General features: G+C 46.5%; 1 protein-coding gene across 3 annotated transcripts in view; it reads left to right on the top strand.

The window, feature by feature from the left end:
• Slc22a23 (solute carrier family 22 member 23) overlaps positions 1 to 21,146 on the top strand; it is a 159,277-nt gene that overhangs the window by 105,634 nt on the left and 32,497 nt on the right. For 2 of the 3 annotated variants that reach the window (XM_057787306.1, XM_057787305.1), the window contains exon 4: positions 13,855 to 14,023. In XM_057787306.1, the coding sequence (XP_057643289.1) occupies positions 13,855 to 14,023 (169 nt within the window). Of the gene's footprint in view, positions 1 to 13,854; positions 14,024 to 21,146 lie in introns of those variants that run through there. The other variant, XM_057787307.1, reaches the window with a different exon arrangement.

Raw genomic sequence — 21,146 nt, 5'->3', positions numbered from 1 at the left:
TGCTTAGCTAGCTTTTCGGCATCCTAGGTTAAAAAACTAAGGCTCTCACCAAGCGCCAGGGCTGCTCCTGGAAAAGAAGCAGGAAACAAAGGCTCAGACAAAAGCTGGCCAGAGTCTGAGACCCATCACCTGCTCTCCACACACCAAAGGCCTGTGCACAGGGCAATTTGTCACCACCTCAGTGTAGGGTGTGGGAGACACTGTTTGTATTTTCTCACAATTAGAAGACACTTTCCACAGACTGAAACGTTGAACGGTCAGAGGCTGATAATAAAAGAGCCACAAATCCCTGGGGAGTGGTTGCCTCCTCCCTCTCTTTGTCCTGCCTTTACCTTTGACATAGATTGTCCGCATCCCCACCCCTTCCTCTAAGCAGGGTTCAGCCTCAGCATGACCTCATCCACGGACCCCTATATCAGCCCCTCTCTCGTTCCCTGTTCTGTGTATGGGCGGTCACTCTTCACTCTCAATGGAAAAGGGAGTCTGGGCTCAAAGTGGCAGTGTTTTCAGACTAGAGCAGGAGCCCTGAAAATCTATATTGCTTATCTTCACACTTCTACTTTTCATCTTGCATAGACTTCTGATTCTCACATAGTATTGCTCTTCTTATAGCAAAAGCTACCGTGCAGCTATAAACGTTATCATTTTAAAGATGTAACTGCAGGGTCGTCTGCCTTCTTAATTTTTGTTTTAAGTGTAGTTATATTTGTGGGTGTATACATGCCATAGTATGTGTACAGAGAACAGCTTTTGGGGATCAGTTCTCGCTTTCCACCATGCGGATCCTCGGGATGAAACTCAGGGTATCTTCCTTCACCTCTGCATTGCTGTATTTATGTAAGCAGTGGATTAGATCTCTTGGGCTGCAAATAATACTGTCACTGGGGGCTGGAGAGATGACTGAGAGCTTAAGAACACTGGCTGTTTTTCCAGTTCTGAGTTCAATGCCCAGCAACCACATGGTGGCTCACAACCATCTATAAGATCTGGTGCCCTCTTCTGACATGCAGGTATACATGCAGGCAGAACACTGCATACATAATAAATACATCTTTAAAAAAAAAAAAAAAAAACAATGGTTGCTGGATACAATCCAGGGTTGTTGAGGAGGGAAGAAGTTAGGAGGGATAGAGAGTCCAGGCAGGATGGCATACCCCTGTAATCCTAGCACTTTCAGGTGAAGCCAGAAAGGTCAAGGTCATCCTTGACTCCACAGTAACTTTGAAGCCAGCCCGTGAGACCTTGGAAGGGTGTGGCACTAGCATTACTGGATAAAGCTTGGTGACAAAGTATTTACCTAGCCTGAACAAGGCCCTGAGTCCCAACCTGGCACAAGAAAAAGAAGGAAAAGAGATAACACCTGTCCCTGAGTTAGTGCAGGGGAGATTAAATACAACACCTGTGAAACACTCAGCCTGACTGAGCACGAAACTAGTGTGAAGCCAGAGGAGGGCCATTTAAAAATAAGGATCATCATTACTGTAATTACTCCCTGACCAGGTCTCTTCCAAGTAGAAATGCAAGACAATAGTGCTTAGCATAGCTGAGTCCTCTGTGTGTGACTGCTGCCCGTTCCTCTCTAACAACATTGGAACTCTGCTTGCTACCCTAGGCAGCCAGTGCTTCAAGAGCAGTGCTGGGGCTGGGTTGGACCCCCAAGTCAATGAAGATCCCATTCCTCTGTGCTAGGGCAGCTTTGAGGAATTCGGTGGTGGTGCATGTCTTTAATCCCAGCACTCAGGAGGCAGAGGCAGGCTGATCACTGTGAGTTCAAGGCCAGGCTGGTCTAAGTATTCACTTCTTAGACCGTGTTTGGGACGATTCTCAGAGGCTCTGATCTGGGCCCTTGTGCCTTCATGTAATTGTGTTTAATAATTAAGACCATGGTGATTGTTTTCAGTTACCCACTTCAAGGTGGCTCTCGTGGAAAGTGCATTTCCCACTTGTGTGGACTCTTGTGACAAAGTGTGAACCAAATGCTGGGCACTGAGGACACAGAAAAACAAACCTGCTTTTCCTTCCACAGCTGTGGAGGAAACCAAACTACAGAGGAGGTAGTGTCAAAGGTTCTAGAACACCGTTCTGGGGTCCAGAAGAAGGGGGCTTGGGAGGGAATGGAGGAAGGGCAGCCAGATTAGGCAGTGACAGTAGGAGGGACAGGCTTAGGTGGACCAAGACAACAGAGTGGAGATGGACAGAGGGGCCCTAAAGCGTAGAAATGCCTTGGTTGGCAAGAGCATTGAGGAGGACAGCAGGTGCGAGAATAAACAGGCCAGTAAATGGGTGGACTTTTGGAGAATGGTGAGACTTTATTTCCACCTGTGAGAGCAATGAGGGGCAGTAACCACCAGCAGTTTGTCAGGTGAATTATCGGGGAAAGGTCTCTGGAAGGGAAGAGTTCCTCCAGAAGCAACTTTAAGCTAGTTATGATTGTGCACGCCTCTATTCCCAGCCTGGACATCATAGCAAGACACCTCCCTCCCACACACACACCAAAAGAAAAGAGAAGCGGGCCATCAGATGGGTGTAATCTAGAGAAGCAGGGACAACCTCCCTCCTCCAGCTCCAAGTCAACAGTCACCAGCCTGGTCTGATTCCCAGGACTGCAGGTTGGCGGCTGAGGTACATCTCTAGATGAAGTTTCTCCAGCTTCTCGGATCCCACAGAGCAGCCCAGATCCCACCCGCTCATTTATAGAACCAGAGGTAGGATGAGCCCCCAGAGAGGAAAAAAAAATCTTAACTTCCAAAAGAAACGCTCCTTTCTCCTCCTAACTGGGCTAGGGTTTTAAGAGGTTAAGTGGCTGCCCGGAGGCCACACAGATGTGAGTAGAATCACCATGGAGTAAACTTGAGTCCAGCTGAGGAAAACTTTGGCTTAAACCCTGGGGAATTTAACTAAAGGAGGATTCTATTACTTGAAGGTCCTTAATGTTCCTTAGCATCTATTTATTGAGCCCACACTCGGCACACAGCATGGCTACATCGTGACCGGCAAAGCCTGCTACCTAGGATCTGAGAGCATTCTGCCTTCTGAGTCTTTGTTCCATGGTGAACATCTGTTCAACAGAAATTCACTGAAGAGAGGGCTGAATGGCTACATTCCTGAGGCAGGACTTGGCTGAGGACTGGGGTGTACTGGTATTCTAATTTCTCACACCCCATCCTCATATGCAGGAGATTGCACCACAGACACTATGGGCCAAACTTTATCGAAAACAAGATGGCGGCGCTCAGCCCTAGTCATTCTCAGTACTGCACCTACTGAAAGTATTTTACTTGGGCTGGGCAGAAAACCACTACTTCAACTCTCTGCCAACATAGTCCCCATGGACGTGCTTCTCAAACACAGTTTTCCAGCCACTGACCTGATCTGACTCATTAACTGACTGGTGTTACTAAGTTGAACACAGCACAAAGGCTTTTCCATTAACGGGAAGGAGTGCTAACTGCCATGTGTCCTATCAGGTTTGATTTCTGTTTTTATTATAATCTCAATTTAAAATTAAGCCCAAAGCAATCCTTGGTGTATATTCTCCAAAGGCTACGTGGTGAGGTCAGAGAGCCGGAGGCTTGGAATCGTGCCTTGCCTTTACCACCAACTGCCTCCCTGACCTTATTTTCACCTTGAATAAAATGAGTGGGTTGGAATGGGATCAGTGGCTGCAGCCTGGCAGTACGAGTCAGACCCTGACCATAGTCATGTTTTGTGTGACCTCAACTGTGTTTTATTTTCTAATTGACTCTAAAGGTCATTAAACAAGGCAAAAGCTTGGTGATTCATCGTGGGCTCCCCCTCACACACCCACAATTTCACATAGGCCTTCTCTACCCAACTCCATTAGCCCTATTCCATAGTCTCTAGAGTTCTTTCATCTCAAATGGAAGTTTTCAAATTTTTTGCCCCTCCAGGGCTTTTGTGCCTCTGCCTGCCTTGTTCTTTGGGCACTGAAAGTTGTGATACGGTGTTTTGTTTTCCCCCACAGAGAAAAGTCACATACCTGGTGTTGGCAGCCAAACCAACCTCTAATGGTGCCAAGGCTGGTAGGCTACCTGGTGTAGCAAATGCTTCAGCCCCCTGTGTTGCTGTTGGTGTTAATATGCCAGTGCTGCAAAGGGAATATTAACCAGGGACCTTGGTGCTGGAACATGTGAAAGTCCACCTATACATTTGTAGGTCCTACGGGGTTCAATGTCCTGCTTCTGGAGGGGTCCCTGAGAACTTATCAGACATGTGGATCTCAGGTCCTTGCTCTATACCTCCCAACTGCGTGTTTTTGTCATCTCTAAAATGGTCTGGTAAAATGGCACCTCGTCCTCCTAGTTATGAGGGCTAAGCAGCCTATCTGTAGGGTGTACCACAGTGATCCTTAAATGAGACATACACCAGAGTCACTGCAAAGTCTGTCACCCCAGCTTACTGGGCCCAGCCAGGTCTGAGCAGGGCCCTGGCACCTACATGTCCAATGTGGTCCCAGGTGAGGGTACAGCAACAGCTGTGTGGTCATGCAAATCTCCACGCCAAAGAACTCTTAAGGCAGGAGTCACTAACTCTGGGGGCCTGTGAGTATCAACTCACGGTACAATGGCACTTTATATGACGTTGTTCTGTTATATGAAGTAATCTCTCTCCTTTATCTTCTCTGCTTTTGTCAGTTATTAGCAGTCTAAGTACCATCAAGGTCTTAGGCGCATGCTTCCAAATATCATCCATTGTTTTTAAACAAGATACTGTCAAGCAGAAACATCAGCTACAGAGCGCCTAAATCCTTGCTCCCCATTTGAGCTATTGAAATGTTCATATTAAAGGAAAGACAGAAGGCCTATGGAAACCATTTATATCATCCAGGAAGGAAGTAACTTTATGGCTCACTGTGCCTTCATGGTTGATATCGCCTTAAGCTGTTATCAGCCTATAGTGCATGGTGTGGATTTTAATGACTTCCACGTGTGTCAGGACAGCTTCTGTGGAGTCAGTGACAGAGCTCATCCTGGATTGATTCTGTTGATGTAGGAGGGCCCAGCCCACGGCAGGTGGGATATCTCTAGGCAGGTGGGCCTAGGTTATATAAAAAGCTCACCTAAACAAGTCAGTAAACAGTGTTTTCCCATGTTCTCTGCTTTAGTTCTTACCTCAAGTTCCTGCCTTTGCTTTCCTGATGATGGACTGCATCCTGCAAGCTCAAAGAAATCCTCTCTTCCCTAAACTTTAGAATCACAAGGTTGAGGCCAGCCTGGGCTATAAAGCAAAACCCTGGCTCAAAATTAACCATCAAGAAAACAAATCCCAGGTTAAAGACATGGCTCAACTGTTAGGAAGAGCACTGACTGCTCTTATAGAGGACTTGGGCTCAGTTCCCAGCATGGAAACTTACAACTGTCTATTACTTCAGTTCCAGGGGATCTGACACCCTCTTCTGGCTTCCTCAGGTACCAGGCACACATACAGTGAACATACATATATGCTAGCAAAACACTCATGTACATAAAATAAAAATAAATAATAATTTTTTAAAAAAAAAGATAACAAAGCAAAAATTTAGCAAACTCAGAAAAATACAGGTTAAAAAATTAGAGAAGAATAAACTATTATTCATTTACTATTCCTGCTCCAGTCCTGGGCTCTAGGAGCATCAGTGAGCAATCAGGGAAGCTTTGCCTCCTCAGAACTTAGATTCTGGCCCATGTGCAGACAGCTCCTGCCTACAGCAAAGGTGTGGACAGCATGGGGACACTTACCTTGTTTCTTCATTGTGAGAAGTAAAATAAGATTCTCAAACATTGTAAGCCTTGGTGTTCCTCTATGTAAAACAAACACTAAGTCATATTCACATCATAGACCTGTGTATATTAAATGAGTTTAATGTATTTTAAAAAAATGCATGCTGACGTGCCTGGCCTAGCATGCTCAGAGCACTGGTGATTTGCTGAGCACCAACAGGAAGGAATGCATTACCTCTACAACTTGGCATTTCACTGTCCCCCATCTGGCTATACAGCAGACAGTAGGATGTGATTTGTAGGAAATGTCTTAAAGTTCCCCTGGCTTGGTTTTTTCCTCTCTAAAGGAAGAAAACCCTTTTTCTCTAATCCCTTTGCTCATCCTGGTGGTCAGTTGGCAGGTCTTCAATAGGAGGAAAGATGAAGTCTTCCTTTGGACGGGGAGGCTGGCAGCTGTCCTGATAATAGCCGCTTTCTACCTTGGGATGCTATTTGGGTCTCTGCGCCCAGCAATTTCGGGCTCTCTGGCTATAATAAGGATCCCACAATCACATGGCTGGAGTATTGGTCTCCAAGATCGCGGAGCCTGTGTCCTTGCCTATGGCAGTCATCATTAAATGCTGCCCTGTACTCCCAAGCACAACAGAGTCAGGCAGGAAGGAAAGAGCAATGGGAGGACAGTGGGACACAGTGAGGCCAGGCGCAGCAGCTGCAGTTTCCTGCTTTGTTGAAGAAGGGGAAGTGTAAACTGACGGAGTAATCGCCTAGGATCGTGTTTCTCAACCTGTGGGTCACGACCCCCACAGTGGTTCATATCAGATATATTACCATTCATAACAGTAGCAAAACTACAGTTGGGAAGTAGCAATGAACTAATTTTATGGTTGGGGGGTCACCACAACTTGAGGAAATGTAGTAACAGGTCACAGCATTAGGAAGGTTGAGAACCACTGGTCTAGGAGTATCTAGTAGCCACCAGATGGGCTCGGTAGTCCTAAGGCTGAACAGAAGCTGGGATACAGGAGGTGACGCCTGAGAAAACAAGGTCTTCCTGTTTTTCTCCCCTTGGCCAAAATGGGCTGCTGATCTGTCTGGGGTCAGAGGAGCATGCGAGAGCAGGCGAACCTATTCATAAGGACAGTGGGTTTTGAAAAGCCCTAACCTGTGTTGTCAGAGTTGAAACATGCAAATGAGACTCCGAACCAAGTGATCTTGGGCCTGGCAGGGTTGGATGCTGTGTGGACTGCAAGTGCTGCCTTTAGAACAATCCATAAAGTTCTCCTGCGTCCTTGCTCAGCTCATCGGGAACAGTGAGTGTATCTCCCTCCTGGGAGCCTTGCCACACCTCCATTCAGAACCGCTACTGCTCTTCCTGCATTCTTGTGTGTGAAGGAGCTGTGGAAGAAAGGATCTGTCTAAGTGAGGGTGGCATGCCCAAGGTGACATGCCCCCAGGAAGGAACCTATGTGACAGGAAGGAGAGGCAGCTCATGAACCTCACCCCACCACACCCTCATAACCCTCGGACAGAGACTGACCTGGATGGCTAACTTCCCCGGTAGCCTTTTTGTCTTTACCTGACACTATCTGTATACTTCCTGGCTGGTAGGAGGTGAACTCTCTGTTCCCATCTACCCTTCCTGCCATGATGGAATAAAACCGTGAGACCAAGCAGACCCTCCCTCCTTTAGATTGTTCACTTCATGCATGCATTGCCACAACAAAGAGTTTGCCTGCTGATCTTCCACAGATCTGATTATCCCATGTGGGGCGCGGCTGCCGTATGTGGTGTGATTATCCTTTCCGGTTGACTCAAGCAAACAGAAGCCCAAAGGTGCTGAGTAACTTTACTAGCACAGAAGAGGCAGGGAAGGGGTTTAAAGCCATGACCACCCACCCCTTCCCTCAACATACACCAGCCATAGTCTTTACTTCAGCCTGTCCCCTTCAAGGTACACTTTGTTCCGAGGACACAGGTTCGGAGAATTTGTAGTTCTCGGGTTTAAGCAGTGTCAGCCAGTTAATATATTCCTCTGTTGCTAGCCAACCCAGACCCGGAAGAATCTTGTGAGCTAAGAAGTCCAGAACACTTTATCCCAAGAGAATGTACATTTCTCCCTACCTTCTGTCAGCACACACATTTTTAAAAACAAAGTACACAACATTTTTAAAAACAAAGTCTAGGCTGGGGGTGTGGCTCAGCTCAGCAGAAGCATACTTGCCCGGCGTGTGCCATGTGAGGACTGGCTTCCACACCCAGCGCCTCCAAAAATAAATACTTAGTAAACAATAAGGGCTATGTTCTACTCCGGTGTGTGTGCATCATAGGTTGGACTTGCTTTTGTATAATCAGTGTCAAATGTTACTGGTTGTGTTTTTTTGTTTGCTTGTTTGCAACTAACCTCTCGGGATTTCTGACTCAGGAAGGTGAAATGAGTGAGATTGTCTGGGGGGGCTTCAGAGGATGTGGGAGGAGAATGTTAAACCTTTGCTAACTCATATCCCGGACAAAGTTCGAAAGCCAGGTGTGTGTTTTTGCCAGCACACACTGGCAGGAGCTCTGGGTTTCTGCTGGGGCTCCCCACGATACCACAGTGTTAACAGTTTAACACAGACAGGTCCTGAGCCAGTGACTCAGAGGTTGTCAGGGGACTGTGCTTCGTGACAGTGGTTCCAGCTGTTACTGAGAGCACTGCTCTCTACCAGTGAGGTGTCTTACATGAACATGAAGTATGGGGTACGAGCTGAGAGTGTTGCTCAGCTGTAGAGTACTTGTTTGCCAGGTATAAAGTCCTGAAAACTAGAGGGGTACATTATCTACAGAAGAGTTGTCTGAAACCACAATTTGGCAATAAAATTAGCAAAGCAGTTGATCTTAACAACTCATCGCAACAAATGTAAGTGGCCAAGAGTGAGTAAAAGAAAAATACACCTTAAGAGTCTACACTTAGTTCATGAATGGCGCAGAGACATCGCCTGTAAGAATTTTTGCTACTCCTGGTAGCACTGCAGCTAGGCAGCAGCTCTTATTACCAGCCCACAGTATGTAGAAGCCATGTGAATGCCTGGCCATGGCGGGGCCAGGTCCTACTGCTGTCCTCCCCATGTCCCCCTTAAGAGCTCTCCATCCTCAAGCCCTCTGTGTGGCCACCATGGTTGGCTCCTGCTAGCTCTGCCTTGACAGCATCAGATCCAACTGTGTGTACAGCCTTGCCGCAGTGAGACGCAGGGATTCCCAAGTCGGGGAGGCCTCTGAACGGTTCTCTCTCCTTTCAGACTGGCTGTCAAATTCTTCGTATGGAGGAGGTACACAGGACAGAGCCTCTTTCCTCTCTCTCGTTTGTGCCAAGCAGATTTTCTTGAGTTGCAGCCTCTGAACAAGGCCACCATTCCTACAGTACCTCAGGCGTCCCCACAGCCTAGACTCAAACTGTCCTGGCCACAGCCCCCATTATTGTTTATTAGCTTTCTTATTTTTTATTTAAACGCTTTCATTCTCTCTTACTTACATGCCATTTCATTCTCGGGACTTTCAGCGGTTTTTCTGCTCATCAACAAAGCATAGCTAATATATTCCTTACTCAGTGTTGACACCAAATACCTCACAAAAGCAACTGAAGGAAGGGCTTCTGTGAGCTCACAGTCAAGAGGTCCCGGCTGTGGGGCCTGAGGGTGAGGTGGCTGGTCACGTGACCGCTGTTGTCCAACTGGCTTTCTCCTTTTTCTGTTCCCTCTGGAACCCCAGCTCATAAAATAAATGGTGTCGTCTGCACTCGTGGTGCATCTTCTCTCCTCAGTTAAAATTTTCTGGAAATGCCCTTGCAGACATGTCCAAGGCTGTGTCTCCTTGATGCTCAAGCTCAGTCAGGTTGACTGTGAGGATTAGCAATCATAGCCAATTTCTAAGGGTCGCCTGCGACCCTTCTCCATTTCAGCCTGAGAGGAAAAGGTGTTTGAATAATGGGATTTTTTGATGTGGTCTTCTTGGATTAACCTATTTCTACTTCTTGTTCTTTTGGTGTTTTGTCTTGCTTCTTGCAATGCTAGGAATAAAGAGCCCTATACTGGGCAAGTACCTAACCATTGAGCTACACCCCAACTCCATAGTTCTGACCTTCCATGAAATAAAATAGACAGAGGAGCATACAGGAGCATTTTTCCTCCTGTCTTATAGAACAAATTTCATGCCTACTCTGAAAAAAAAAATCATTGAATCAGGTGAACAATAAATAAGACCAAATACATCTCACTGTGGATGATGAGATCGGAGGCTGTGTGATAGTTGGACCATCATTTGTAGTAATGATGCATAGGGCTCGTGCTCAAAGCGCACAGAGATGCTTTTTGTGCCCTTTCAAAAGAGCCTGATCTCTCACCTTCCAAAAGGAACGCGCAATCAATGACAAACCTAAAATGCATTTAGAACCTGATAATTGCTTTTCGTTTCCTTCATATTTTTATAGCTACCGTCATGGCATAGTTAGAGTCAAGCAGTTGGGAAAGAATTTCTGGTGAGTTAAGGCACTAAAAAAGGTAGTCATCAGCAAATGATCACACCTGTGCCCTGCTGAGGTCACTGACTCCCCAGCAGAAAAGCAAGGCTAGCAGATACTCGCTGGCCCACGGTACCTCTGTCTGATGCAGTCATATCAAGTCTGCATTGGGATTCCAACCACAAGCAGGGTGGAGAGGTCAGAAGACAGTGAACTGCTTCATCCTCCATGTTCTGTGAGAGGCAATTATAGAGCTAAGCCTGAGGAGCTTGTTCGAATGTAGGCACCACAGGCCTCGCCCATCCACGTATGATGCAGACGCTGCAGGTCTGTGGCTCCCGCTTGGGACACAAGAAGTGAAGCAAGCATTCAGCCTCTTACAGAGGGGGACCTCCGCAAGAAAAGTTAGAAGTGTTAACAGTTGTCGTGCTGATAGTCACACCAATAAATTCAGTAGCTATCACATTTTCAGCCAGGGGGGATTACAGAGTCGCTTGCCCATCAAGGCGCCATTTTCCTCACTCCTCTTCAAATGTTGGTTATGATCTCAGAAATTTCCTCACTGTTCTTTCCTGACTATACAGAACTATAGATTAGTGTGTGGGACTAGGTATCACCAAGAGAGCTGTGCTGAAAGGACTGAAGTTAGTCCCCACCCTTCCTTATGTATGGCGATGCATCCCAAGACCATAAGGGAAGCCTGAAAGCTGGGCAAGCACCACACCCTGGGAACACTGTGCTGCTCCCTTCCCGTCAGTCTTAGCAACCTCCACATGTCTTTTTCTTATCTGTAATATTCATCTGTCCTCTTAAAATGAGCCCTTTCTTGCATCTCCTTGTATATCTGAATTCCCAGCATCACTATTCCTTAAGTTCGTGGTCATTATGAGGGTTAAAATAAGGGTCACCTGAGCACAGTCTCTGCGGTACCACAGGCTCCTTCAGGCAAGTGAAATGTTACTGAATGCCTAACGGCAAGTTCTTCTATGGAGTGGGCATGTAGGGAAGAGGGGAGATTCACTCTCGTGGAGTGGGATGGCACATCAGTCACTCTGAAAACTGAAACTGCTCAGTGTTGAACAGTCAGGATACAGTGTGGGTATGTCGGACAGAGGGTGATTCATACCCCTGGACTGTGGCATTGCGGTTAGCCTGAAAACCAAGGCATGACTTAATGACCAGGAAGCAGGTAACTTATATACCGTGGGTATGTCATACAGAGAAATACACAGACACACACACACACCTGTGAAATATAATGGCATGGCAGTTAGTCTGAAAACTGAGACGTCACTGAGCAACTAGTAAGCAGGTAACTGACATGCCATGGATATGTCTTGCAGAGAAATAATACATGTACGCACACACCTGTGAAATGTAATAGCATGGTAGTCAATCTGAAAACGGAGACGTCACTGAATGACTCCTAGCAGGCGACTTACCCAGCATGGATATGTTAGGCAGAAAGCTGATTCACCCCAGTGATTCCATCACACTTCTCAGAATTATGTATGACTTAAAGTGAAACGGTTGTAGAGTAGGTAGGACTGCTTGCTATGCAAGCCTGGCAACCCGAGTTTGAGCCCAGAAACCCATGTAAAGGTGGGAGGAGAGGATGTACTCCACAAAGATATCCTCTGACATCTACATGTAGAGTGTGGCATGTGCACCCATACCACGTCATGTGCATGCACACGTATGCTCAATCATTATAAATACCTATTTTTAAAATTTGTGAATTGTTTACTTACGGAATTTCCGTTTAATATTTTTAGATCGTTGTTGACTCTGGGAAACTCAAGTATGGGAAACAAAACCTGAGACAATGGAGCACTAGTGCAGTTGTAGGCGCTTTCACACAATTGTGTCACTAAATTCAAGAAAGGTAGTGAAGGAAAAAAAGCACCAATACACAGTCTGTTGCACTAGCAAACTCATTAGCATGAATCCATCAGGCTCCTCCAACATCATCCCTCTGGCCTTTTTAAAAGGTCATAGGTGTGCTCGATTTTTTTCTTGGTGTCTGACGGACCTCTTATACCAAGCCTACTCTAGCTGATATAGATTCCTGATTTCCAAAACAAGTCTCCTTGTGCTTACTGGGTGAAAATTAGAAACCACACTGTTATTCCATTCAGAAAAGATGTTCCTTTGTTGTTTTGGAGAGCAGAAATGGCACACCCTACCATGCTCAGAAGTATCACTTAAGGGTCACAGAGAGGGACAGCATCACAGAAAATGGTCCAGGAGGGCCCTACCGTCCTCTTTTTCTAGTTAAATGACAAAAACGTCCCTTATAAGCTCTGTGCAGTGAGAGCAGGTTTCTCCTGTTCGCCAGCAGCTATGATAATGACTGTTTGTGGCCGGGAAGGAGCAGAAATTGCTAACAGGATTATATTTCTTCTGCAGCGAGCCAGTGTAGATGCTGGCTGGCACAGTGCCCTGCGCTCGTTAGGACTGATGATATCCTTGTACCCAAGTGTGATTTATCCCCTTTCCTTTTCATCTGTCCCCTGCCTGCTGCCTTTGACCTGCTGCCCCGCTGTGGTCTCTGGACAGCCTGCAGATAAGCTACTGTAACTAAGCCTCAAGGCCAAGCTGTGGAACAGGCTCTGGACATGAAGGTAGTAAGAGTGTTTTCTCCCAAGGGTCCTTTCTTCCTTTTCTCTTTTAATCATTTGAACGGCTCCCCCTACCCTTTCCAACAGAAAGCAAGAAAGAAAAAAGTGACTATTGCACAATGTAGAAAAACAACAGCAAATAAATCTGCATGGTCTATAGGTGTGTGTGTGTGTGTATGTGTGTGTGTGTGTATAGGACCCAACTACTTTTTCTAATTTTAAGGACCATTGTTATAGAGATTCATATATTAGGTCCATATTGATTGTCCCATGAGTGCTCCAGAAAGTTTAAAGTTTTGAGAGTTTTTTGTTTTGTTTTGCTTTGCTTTTTTTTTTTATAAGGTCAAATTCAGAGAATGGGTTCTTGTGGCCAGGAGGGATCGTGGTCTATTCCATTTAGTGGATCTTGGTTGAAGATGGATTCTTTTTTCCATTGTGCAGCTCAGCTGATGAATTAGACATGGTCCCTGCCGGGAAAGAACATGCCACAAGCCTGTGCTAACGGACAGTAGGGTTCAGAATGGTGCAGGAGCATTCCTGCTAGCTCATCGTGAGCCCCAGCTGGCTTTGCTTTTGTTTTGTACAGTGTGGTCAGTCTGTCCTGGTTTCACAGTGGAGACGAACTTAAATCTTCACTGAGTATTGGTGTAAGACGAGGAATACGGATGCAGAGGCTGAGAGGGTTCCCAGTGCATATCCTAGGTTGAAAGGGAAGGTGATGGCGTGGGCAGCAAGGGGACCTGCTGCCCAGCAAGCTCTGTAGTGCCAAAAGAGCAAAGCAAAGGGGGTGATGAGGATGCAAACTCTGTCTCCACAAGCGGCATAGCTTAGTTCCTGAGCTAAGCACTTAGAAATGCAATGTCCTTCCCACCAGCTTATTTTGTGACCTTGAGCAGTGACCTCACTCCCTTCCCCATCAGGCCTCAGTTCCCCCATGTATCCAATGACCTCCTAGCACGGGGCTCCCCAGTCATCCAGCAAGCAAACAACGCTCATGTCTCTCTTATTGTTTGTTTTCTAGGAATAGAACTGTGCCCTCCAGGAAAACGGTTCATGATTACCATGGTGGCAAGCTTCGTGGCCATGGCAGGCCAGTTCCTCATGCCAGGGCTGGCCGCGCTGTGCCGGGACTGGCAGGTGCTGCAGGCCCTTATCATCTGTCCCTTCCTGCTGATGCTGCTCTACTGGTCGTGAGTATCCTTCATGATGTCCCTCCCCGGTGTTAACATGAGTTTTCTGAAAGACAGACACACACACACACACACACACACTCCTCCACCCCTTATTAACTATTTACAGTGTTCATACTGTGGAATGAGACCCTTTGTCTCATTCCCCAACTCCAATAGCTACCCATGGCTTCACACTGATCTGCTTGAAATGACTTAACCTATAAGTGGTGGGAAGGTCTTGTGTTAGAATGGGACATGTGGAGGGAGGTGCTGAAGGAATTATTTAGAAAAGCTCTCTATCTCCTCTAGGTGAGGGATGAACAAACTTCAGCCCATTGCCCAAATCTGCTCATTATTTACTTTTGCAAATAATGATTTATTGGAAGGTAGTCATTCTCATGTGTTCACAAATGCATTGCCTATAGTTACTGTGTCAGCAATGGTGTGGCCCACACAACTGAAAATACTTATTATATAATCCCTTACCAAAAAAAAGTTTGGTCATTGTGCTTCAGATTAATTAATATGACTTTTAAAAACCATCATGTAACAAGTTTTTTGAGTTATCAACTTTGGGTGGAGTGGTTATTGAATAAACTGTTTGGGGTATGGCCTCACTGTCTAAGGAGTATGAATATGCTGTAAGAAGAAAAACTTTTTAAACTGTACAGATTTAAAAAACAAATTGTTTTATTTCTGAGAGACACCCAGGGACTTTAACATGTGCTGTATGCCGTGTGTGATGGAAGGTACCACGCCCCATGCTTAGCTCTGACTAGGCCAGCCCCGGGAATTTGTTCCATGCCTCTCTAATTCCCTGCATCCTCAGAGCTATAAAAAGGGGATCATAATCATTCTACCTGGGGTTCTTTCAAAGACTAAAATGACTGATACAAAAAGGCGCATGAGGGGGCAGTCTGGAGGGAGACTTGGAGATAGAGCTTAGAGTTCTACCAGCGAATAGGCTGGTAACCTTGGGCAAGTTGTTTAACCTCTGTCCCTCAAGTTCATCAGTGCCCTAAGTCATAATAGTAAATAATTGGGTTGGGAGAATTAGTAGAGACACCTTGATTGATGCCTGTCACCTAGTATCACACATGTCCATGGTTATAATCAACATGATTATTATGTTTTATATTTATATTGGTAGTATTTCAGGTAACTCAGATGTGTCAGGTCTTAATTCCTATAAATATTAACTACTGCTTCTACAGTTGTTGTTTCAACCTTTCATAGAAACCTGTGTGAAGGAACCACAATAATTTTGGGAAGAAATGTATCCAGCCTTTTCCTGGCTTAGAAGGCTCTTCGAGAATCAGTGGCTTTGCAGACTATGTGCCTGCCTGTCCTTTCTCCTCACCTCTCTCATGACCACTTTCCTGACATCTCCTCCTGCTGACTGGGTTTTTGACAGATTTGCTTCAGTGGTTGCTGGAGGGAGAGGTGATTGGTAGCATCAGCCAGCACAACCAGCTATTGGTGGCAAAATACAAGAAGTTACACACTTTTCTTTAGCAGCATGCTAGGTGGCTGCTCACTCTCTAAGGAGCAGACTGAGAAGCCCAGGAGCTATGAGGGACAGCAAACCAGTTGCCCAAGGCAGAATCCTCAATCAGCAAGTGGTGGGGTCGAGCCATGAAGATAAAAGTGTGGAAGGGATCTTCTAGTCAAGGTGGTAGACAGACAGACAGACAGACAGACAGACAGACAGACAGGGGCCTTTCTATATGCATATGACTGCTGAATAAAACAAATCACCACAAAAATACTGTGCTGAGCTGCACTGGGGGATTCCGACAGAGCCGTCATGGGGGCAGCATGAGGTTTCCAAATCTGACGGCAGCCTAGGAACCTGCCCACAGGCTAGAACTGAGCTCTTGGATGTATTTGTTGCTCCTAAGCGCTAACCCGGTACCTGACAGAAACACATTGAGGAAAGAAGGGTTTACTGTGGCCCATTGGTTCAGAGAGTCTCAGTCCACCACAGAAGGAAGGTATGTCCAACCAGTTCAGTTCATGGTGGTGGGGGTGATGGCAGATATTGTCCACATCACAGTCAAGTAGACTAGGAAGTGAGCATGGATAAAACCCCCAAGGACTCACCCTGAATAGCCTACCTCCTCCCAAATTTCCAAAACCTCCCAAAATAGTACCGCCAAGGTGGCATCAAGTGTTTAAAACATGAGCCTGTGGGGACACTAGAGTCAAACGACGACATGTGGTTTGGATGTGGGTTGTTACACACCTATTCTTATGCCTGAGGCTTAGTTTTCAGTGTGGAGGTATTGAAAGTTTGGGGTTTCATGGTTTGGTCATTAGGGGTATGCCCATGGGATTGACACACTCCGTGAGTAACCTAACCCTTAAAGCTCTCAGATGTCCCTCTTGCCGTCTCTGTCACACACATTGTTATTGTGATTCCACCCCCGCCCCCTTAGCTCTTCACCAGAGGTCTAACTATCAGCCTTCAAAACTGTGGGTTTTCTATGTTGCCCTGGCACAGACATTTTGTTTTAGTAACAGAGAAAGGACTAAATACAGGCTTGGTATACAATTAGAACTGAGCTCCTTAAAGAAATTCAAGAATCAAAGACTAGAAAGTCTGTCCTCACCACAGGGTTTCCACCCACAGCTGGCTGACTCCCTGAACTGTGAACAGAAAAAAAATATTTCTCTTAAAAAAAAAAAAAATCAAAGCTTTGAAGTCTGAACCGCGCATGCACACACAAATTTTAGACACTTGCCAAGGCTGAGATACTGACTTTCTAGAGTCAACAAAGCACCCCAAGGAGGCACACAAGGCCCCCATGGAAAGAAATTCTTGACAACGATGAGATCACAGACAAAATTCAACCCCAGCCGACCAGCATGCATTGTCCCAACAAAGCAAAGGTTTTCCTTTAGTGGCTCTGGTCTCTTGTTATTCGCAGCCGATTCTTCTGCTCCAGCTGACCAGATGCCGCAGATTCTTCACACAAATTTTCTGCTAGAGTCTTTGCTTTCCTCTGAAATGTCACAAGCCAGGCCTCCATTGTCTGTACTGCTTTCAACATTTTTATCTTCCAAGCTCTCACCAGTCACCAAACTTTGAATACTCAGTGGCTTTTCAGGCCCAGAGTTCCAAAATCCTACAATTATCCCAAAAACACATGGTCAGGTCTGTCATAGCAATACTCCACTATCCCGGTTCTGAGATCTTCCTACTCAGGGTTTTTACTGCTGTAATGAAGCACCATGACCAAAGCAACTTGGAGAGGAAAGGGTTTATTTGGCTTACATTTCCATATCACTGTTCATCATTCAAGAGAGTCAGGACAGGAACTCAAAGAGGGTGGGAATCTGGGGGCAGGAATTGATGCAGAGGCCACAGAGGAATGCTACTTACTAGCAGGCTTGCCTACAACCCAGTCTTATGGGGACCTTTTCTTTCTTTTTCTTTTTTAAACATCTTCATTTCTTTTTATTTTTTTAAAATTTATTTATTTATTATGCATACAGTGTTCTATCTGCATGTATGTCTGCATGCCAGAAGGGGACACCAAATCTCATTATAGATGGTTGTGAGTCACCATGTGGTTGCTAGGAAAAACTCAGAACCCCTGGAAGAGCAGCCTGTGCTCTTAACTTCTGAGCCGTCGGTCCAGCCACTGGAGACATTTTCTTAATTGAGGTTCCCTCTTCTCAGATGCCTTTAGTTTGTGTCTAGTTGACGTAAGACTACCCAGCACACCTATGCTCTAAGATCTGTCCTTTTGCACTGTTAGACAGAGGCAGGCAGTGTGCATTAGGTTGTGTGAAGTAAGGCAATGCCTACACAAGGGAACAGTAGACTCGCACGTCTGATTGGAGAGGTGTTTTGGAAGTGACCCCATTTGTCAGTGAACCCAGTGTGACTCATGAGGATAAGAGAGGATGCTGTGACTGGGGCTGACTCTTTGAAATAGAGGGGCTCAGGAGTAGGGAGCCCAGAGCCTCCTCTTGTCATTGGAGTCTGGAGGTGATGGGATGAGATCAGCTGCTGCAGAGGTCCCAGTGCTGAAGGCAGTGGAAGAAGCCCGTGTTCTCAGTTGTAAATTTTACACTTAACCAGGTAGAGTGGAGCCAAGACAGCTGCGGATGTCAGTAAGAAAAATAGTTTATTGCTCACAATTCTGAAGAGGAAGGATCACACAACAGCCCATAGGGCCATATGAGAAAGGACCAGAGAGCAGAGAGGAAGGGGACAGTGCATGCAGGATCCTTTATTGCAGTTTCTTCAGGAGAGACTAGTTGAGACATAAGGAGGAAGATTCGGGGTCAACTAGTGTGGAGGCATGGGGCTGTCCCCAGTTGTCTGCTATTCAGTCCTGGGGTGATCATAGCCAGTGGGTAGTTGCTAATTAAGAGTCTAATCTAGGAATAGAATGTGGTTAAGGTATGGCCTCTAGATTGGTTGGTTTGTGATTAAAGCATACAGCCAAGCCTCTTATTACTGGGAATGAGTTAACCTTTGGCAGAGCTGGGCAGGGTGCTCCAGGATGAGCAAGGCCCCACACATCCAGACATTGGAAAGTTAAAAGGCACAGCTAACATACAGCCAACCCTTCTACAGGTACAGGACAAGGTCATCAGTACAAGACGGCATGAGCAATGTGACTAGGTAGGGATCTGGCAAAGACTTTCACGAGTGAAGGTGCACGGGAAGGTGCATCACTCTTTAGTGAGGGGAAGATCTGGACACAGGGATGATTGCTGCCCCGGTCTGCTCAGTGAGTCTGAGAGCTGCTTGGGGATGCTGACAGCTCACTTCATCTTTAGATGAGGCAGAACCAGCTGACGGTTTCCAATGAGCCGGAAGTGAGGGAAATGCTGCGGAAGGCACGGGAGGGGGGTACAGAGAGAACAAAGGTGCACTTGCCTGGATTGGGGCGCTCTAGGGGGTGGCACTTAAGCACTTTGTCATACAGCAGGGACAGAAGAGATTGTACCTGTGAGTGAACACTGTCAAAGGTGAATGCAGGTGTCCACAGCCACCACGCACCCTGACTTGGTGCCACATAGAAATCCCAGTTTAGTTGTTTGCTTAGCCATTCATTACCCCTTAGGAAAGGGCAGCATAGCTTAGTGCCAATCTAAAGAGATGTACTGACCTATCTTTTTTCCCAAATAAATGCTTCTAGCCTCATAGCTCACAAACAAATAAGGAGAAATAAAATCAAGATTTAGAACACCAACGGACCAAAGAGTAAGAGGGATTCTGCCAGGTGTAGCAAGAAGCTAAGTGGGAGGTAAGAGAAGGAAGAAACAGACCTGAAGAAGGGAAGGGCTGCTGCTTTCAAACAGTGCAAGGGTAGGACAGGCACCTCCTCCAGTGGCCCCAGCCCACTGGCAGTGTAGCTTGGTAACAACTCCTTGGTGAGAGCCCCCCCTGTGCAAGACACAGTCTTACCCTGTCTTCTGGTCATTGTATCAAGGTCTGTTACATGAGGATGCTTCAGGAGACCAGGAAGGTAGCAGGCGGGGCAGGGAATGTGAGCTTTCATGGTCGGGACTTAGTGCTGAGTTTTTCTGGAGGAGGCCCAGGAATCAGGGATGGTGCGTGCCATCCCTGTGGTTGGAAGCCTGTCATCATCTCACGGTGAAATGAGAGGAGCAGAGGACAGTGCAGGTTTGGTGATGCAGGCACTCACATCTGCTGTGTACCCTCCTGTGCCGGTGAACATCAGTGTGGCGCCTCGGTGAGCACCTGTGGAGGATGTGTGCGTGCTCACTGTTCTTCAGATGTTTCCTAGGTGTAGGAACTGTCATCATAAACAAGGCAGTCACAGCCCTGCCCTCATGAACCAGCAAGGCAAGGAAGGAAAATCACACTTAAAATTTATATCCCAAAGCACTATGGAGTATGCAGATGTTGGTGTGCCTTAACATTTCAAAGACACACTTTCCCTAAGATCATCTGTGCGCTTCCTCCCCAAGGAGTTTCACAGAGTGATCCAGTTTTGCATGGAAATAAACAGAGTCAAAAAGCTTCCCTAGAAACCTGGGGAGAAAGCTTTTGCCGCTCAGGTGTAAGGACCTCAGTTTGGATCCCTACCACCCATGTAAATGTTGGATGGGGGTAGTGGCCCACCTGTAATCCCAGCATGGGAAAGTGGGGGAGGTGTCAGGAACAGAGAGGATCCCCAAAGCAAGCTGACTCCAAAGACTAAATGAATCGGCAAGCTCTTGCTTCAAGCAAGAGAATATTTAAGATGGAAAACAATCACAAAAGACCCCCGAAGTCAACCTTAGGCCTCCATGTGCACGTCCACCTGCTCATACATACACCACAAATACATATGAAGAGGTGTTCAGGGCTCCAGGTGAGTCCTGAGGTCAGAGGCACAGTCCTGTGCTAAGTAAAAGATCAAGCCTCTTACATATGACATATGGACCTAGTGCCCTTTAGAGGAGGGTGTAAAGGATATGCTAAAGAAACCCTAAGATGGCTGAGTCCTACCTCGTTTCTGGTTGCCTGGACTAAGATACCTGCCTTGCTTACCTGACAGCATCATCAGCAACCACAGGTGCCTTGTTCTCAAAGAAATTTCTGCTCCTGGCCTGTCCCCACACCCCTGCACGGGAACAGTAGGGTTTCCCTCTGCCAAGGCTCTTCATCAGGTACCTGTTGGGAAAGAGCCACAGCTTGGGTTCACCCAACATGAGTTCTCTGTGGGAAGACATGCACCAGATGTGTGAAGATGGTGAGTTATGAGCATCACTCTGTTCTGCTGGAAGTTCGTCCTGATGAGAGCTTTCCAAGCATCAGCATTGGGGAAGTCAGGGAGAAGGAGGAGGATGCTGGATGGGAAATACTGGGAAACAGAGGAAGGTGTAACCTCAGAACATGAGTAGCTGCACTGGTTCTCCAGGTGAGAAATGAGCCTTGTGACGTGGGAAGGAGAGTGAGGCACCTACATGCTCAACAGCTGGGGAAGAAACTAGCACCAAGGTGATGGAGAAAGATCCTTGGGAAAAAGTATCTCTGCCAAAGAAATTTTAATGTTTAAAATTTCCAAGAGACGTCATTATAAAACATATAAGTGGCCTCAAGCTAGATACACCCAGTTAAAAAATACTAACAAGAGCCAGGTGGTGGTGGCACACACCTTTAATCCCAGCA

The sequence above is a fragment of the Chionomys nivalis genome, chromosome 13 (assembly GCF_950005125.1).
Source record: "Chionomys nivalis chromosome 13, mChiNiv1.1, whole genome shotgun sequence".
Taxonomy (NCBI): domain Eukaryota; kingdom Metazoa; phylum Chordata; class Mammalia; order Rodentia; family Cricetidae; genus Chionomys; species Chionomys nivalis.
This window is presented reverse-complemented; position numbering and strand designations above follow the sequence as displayed.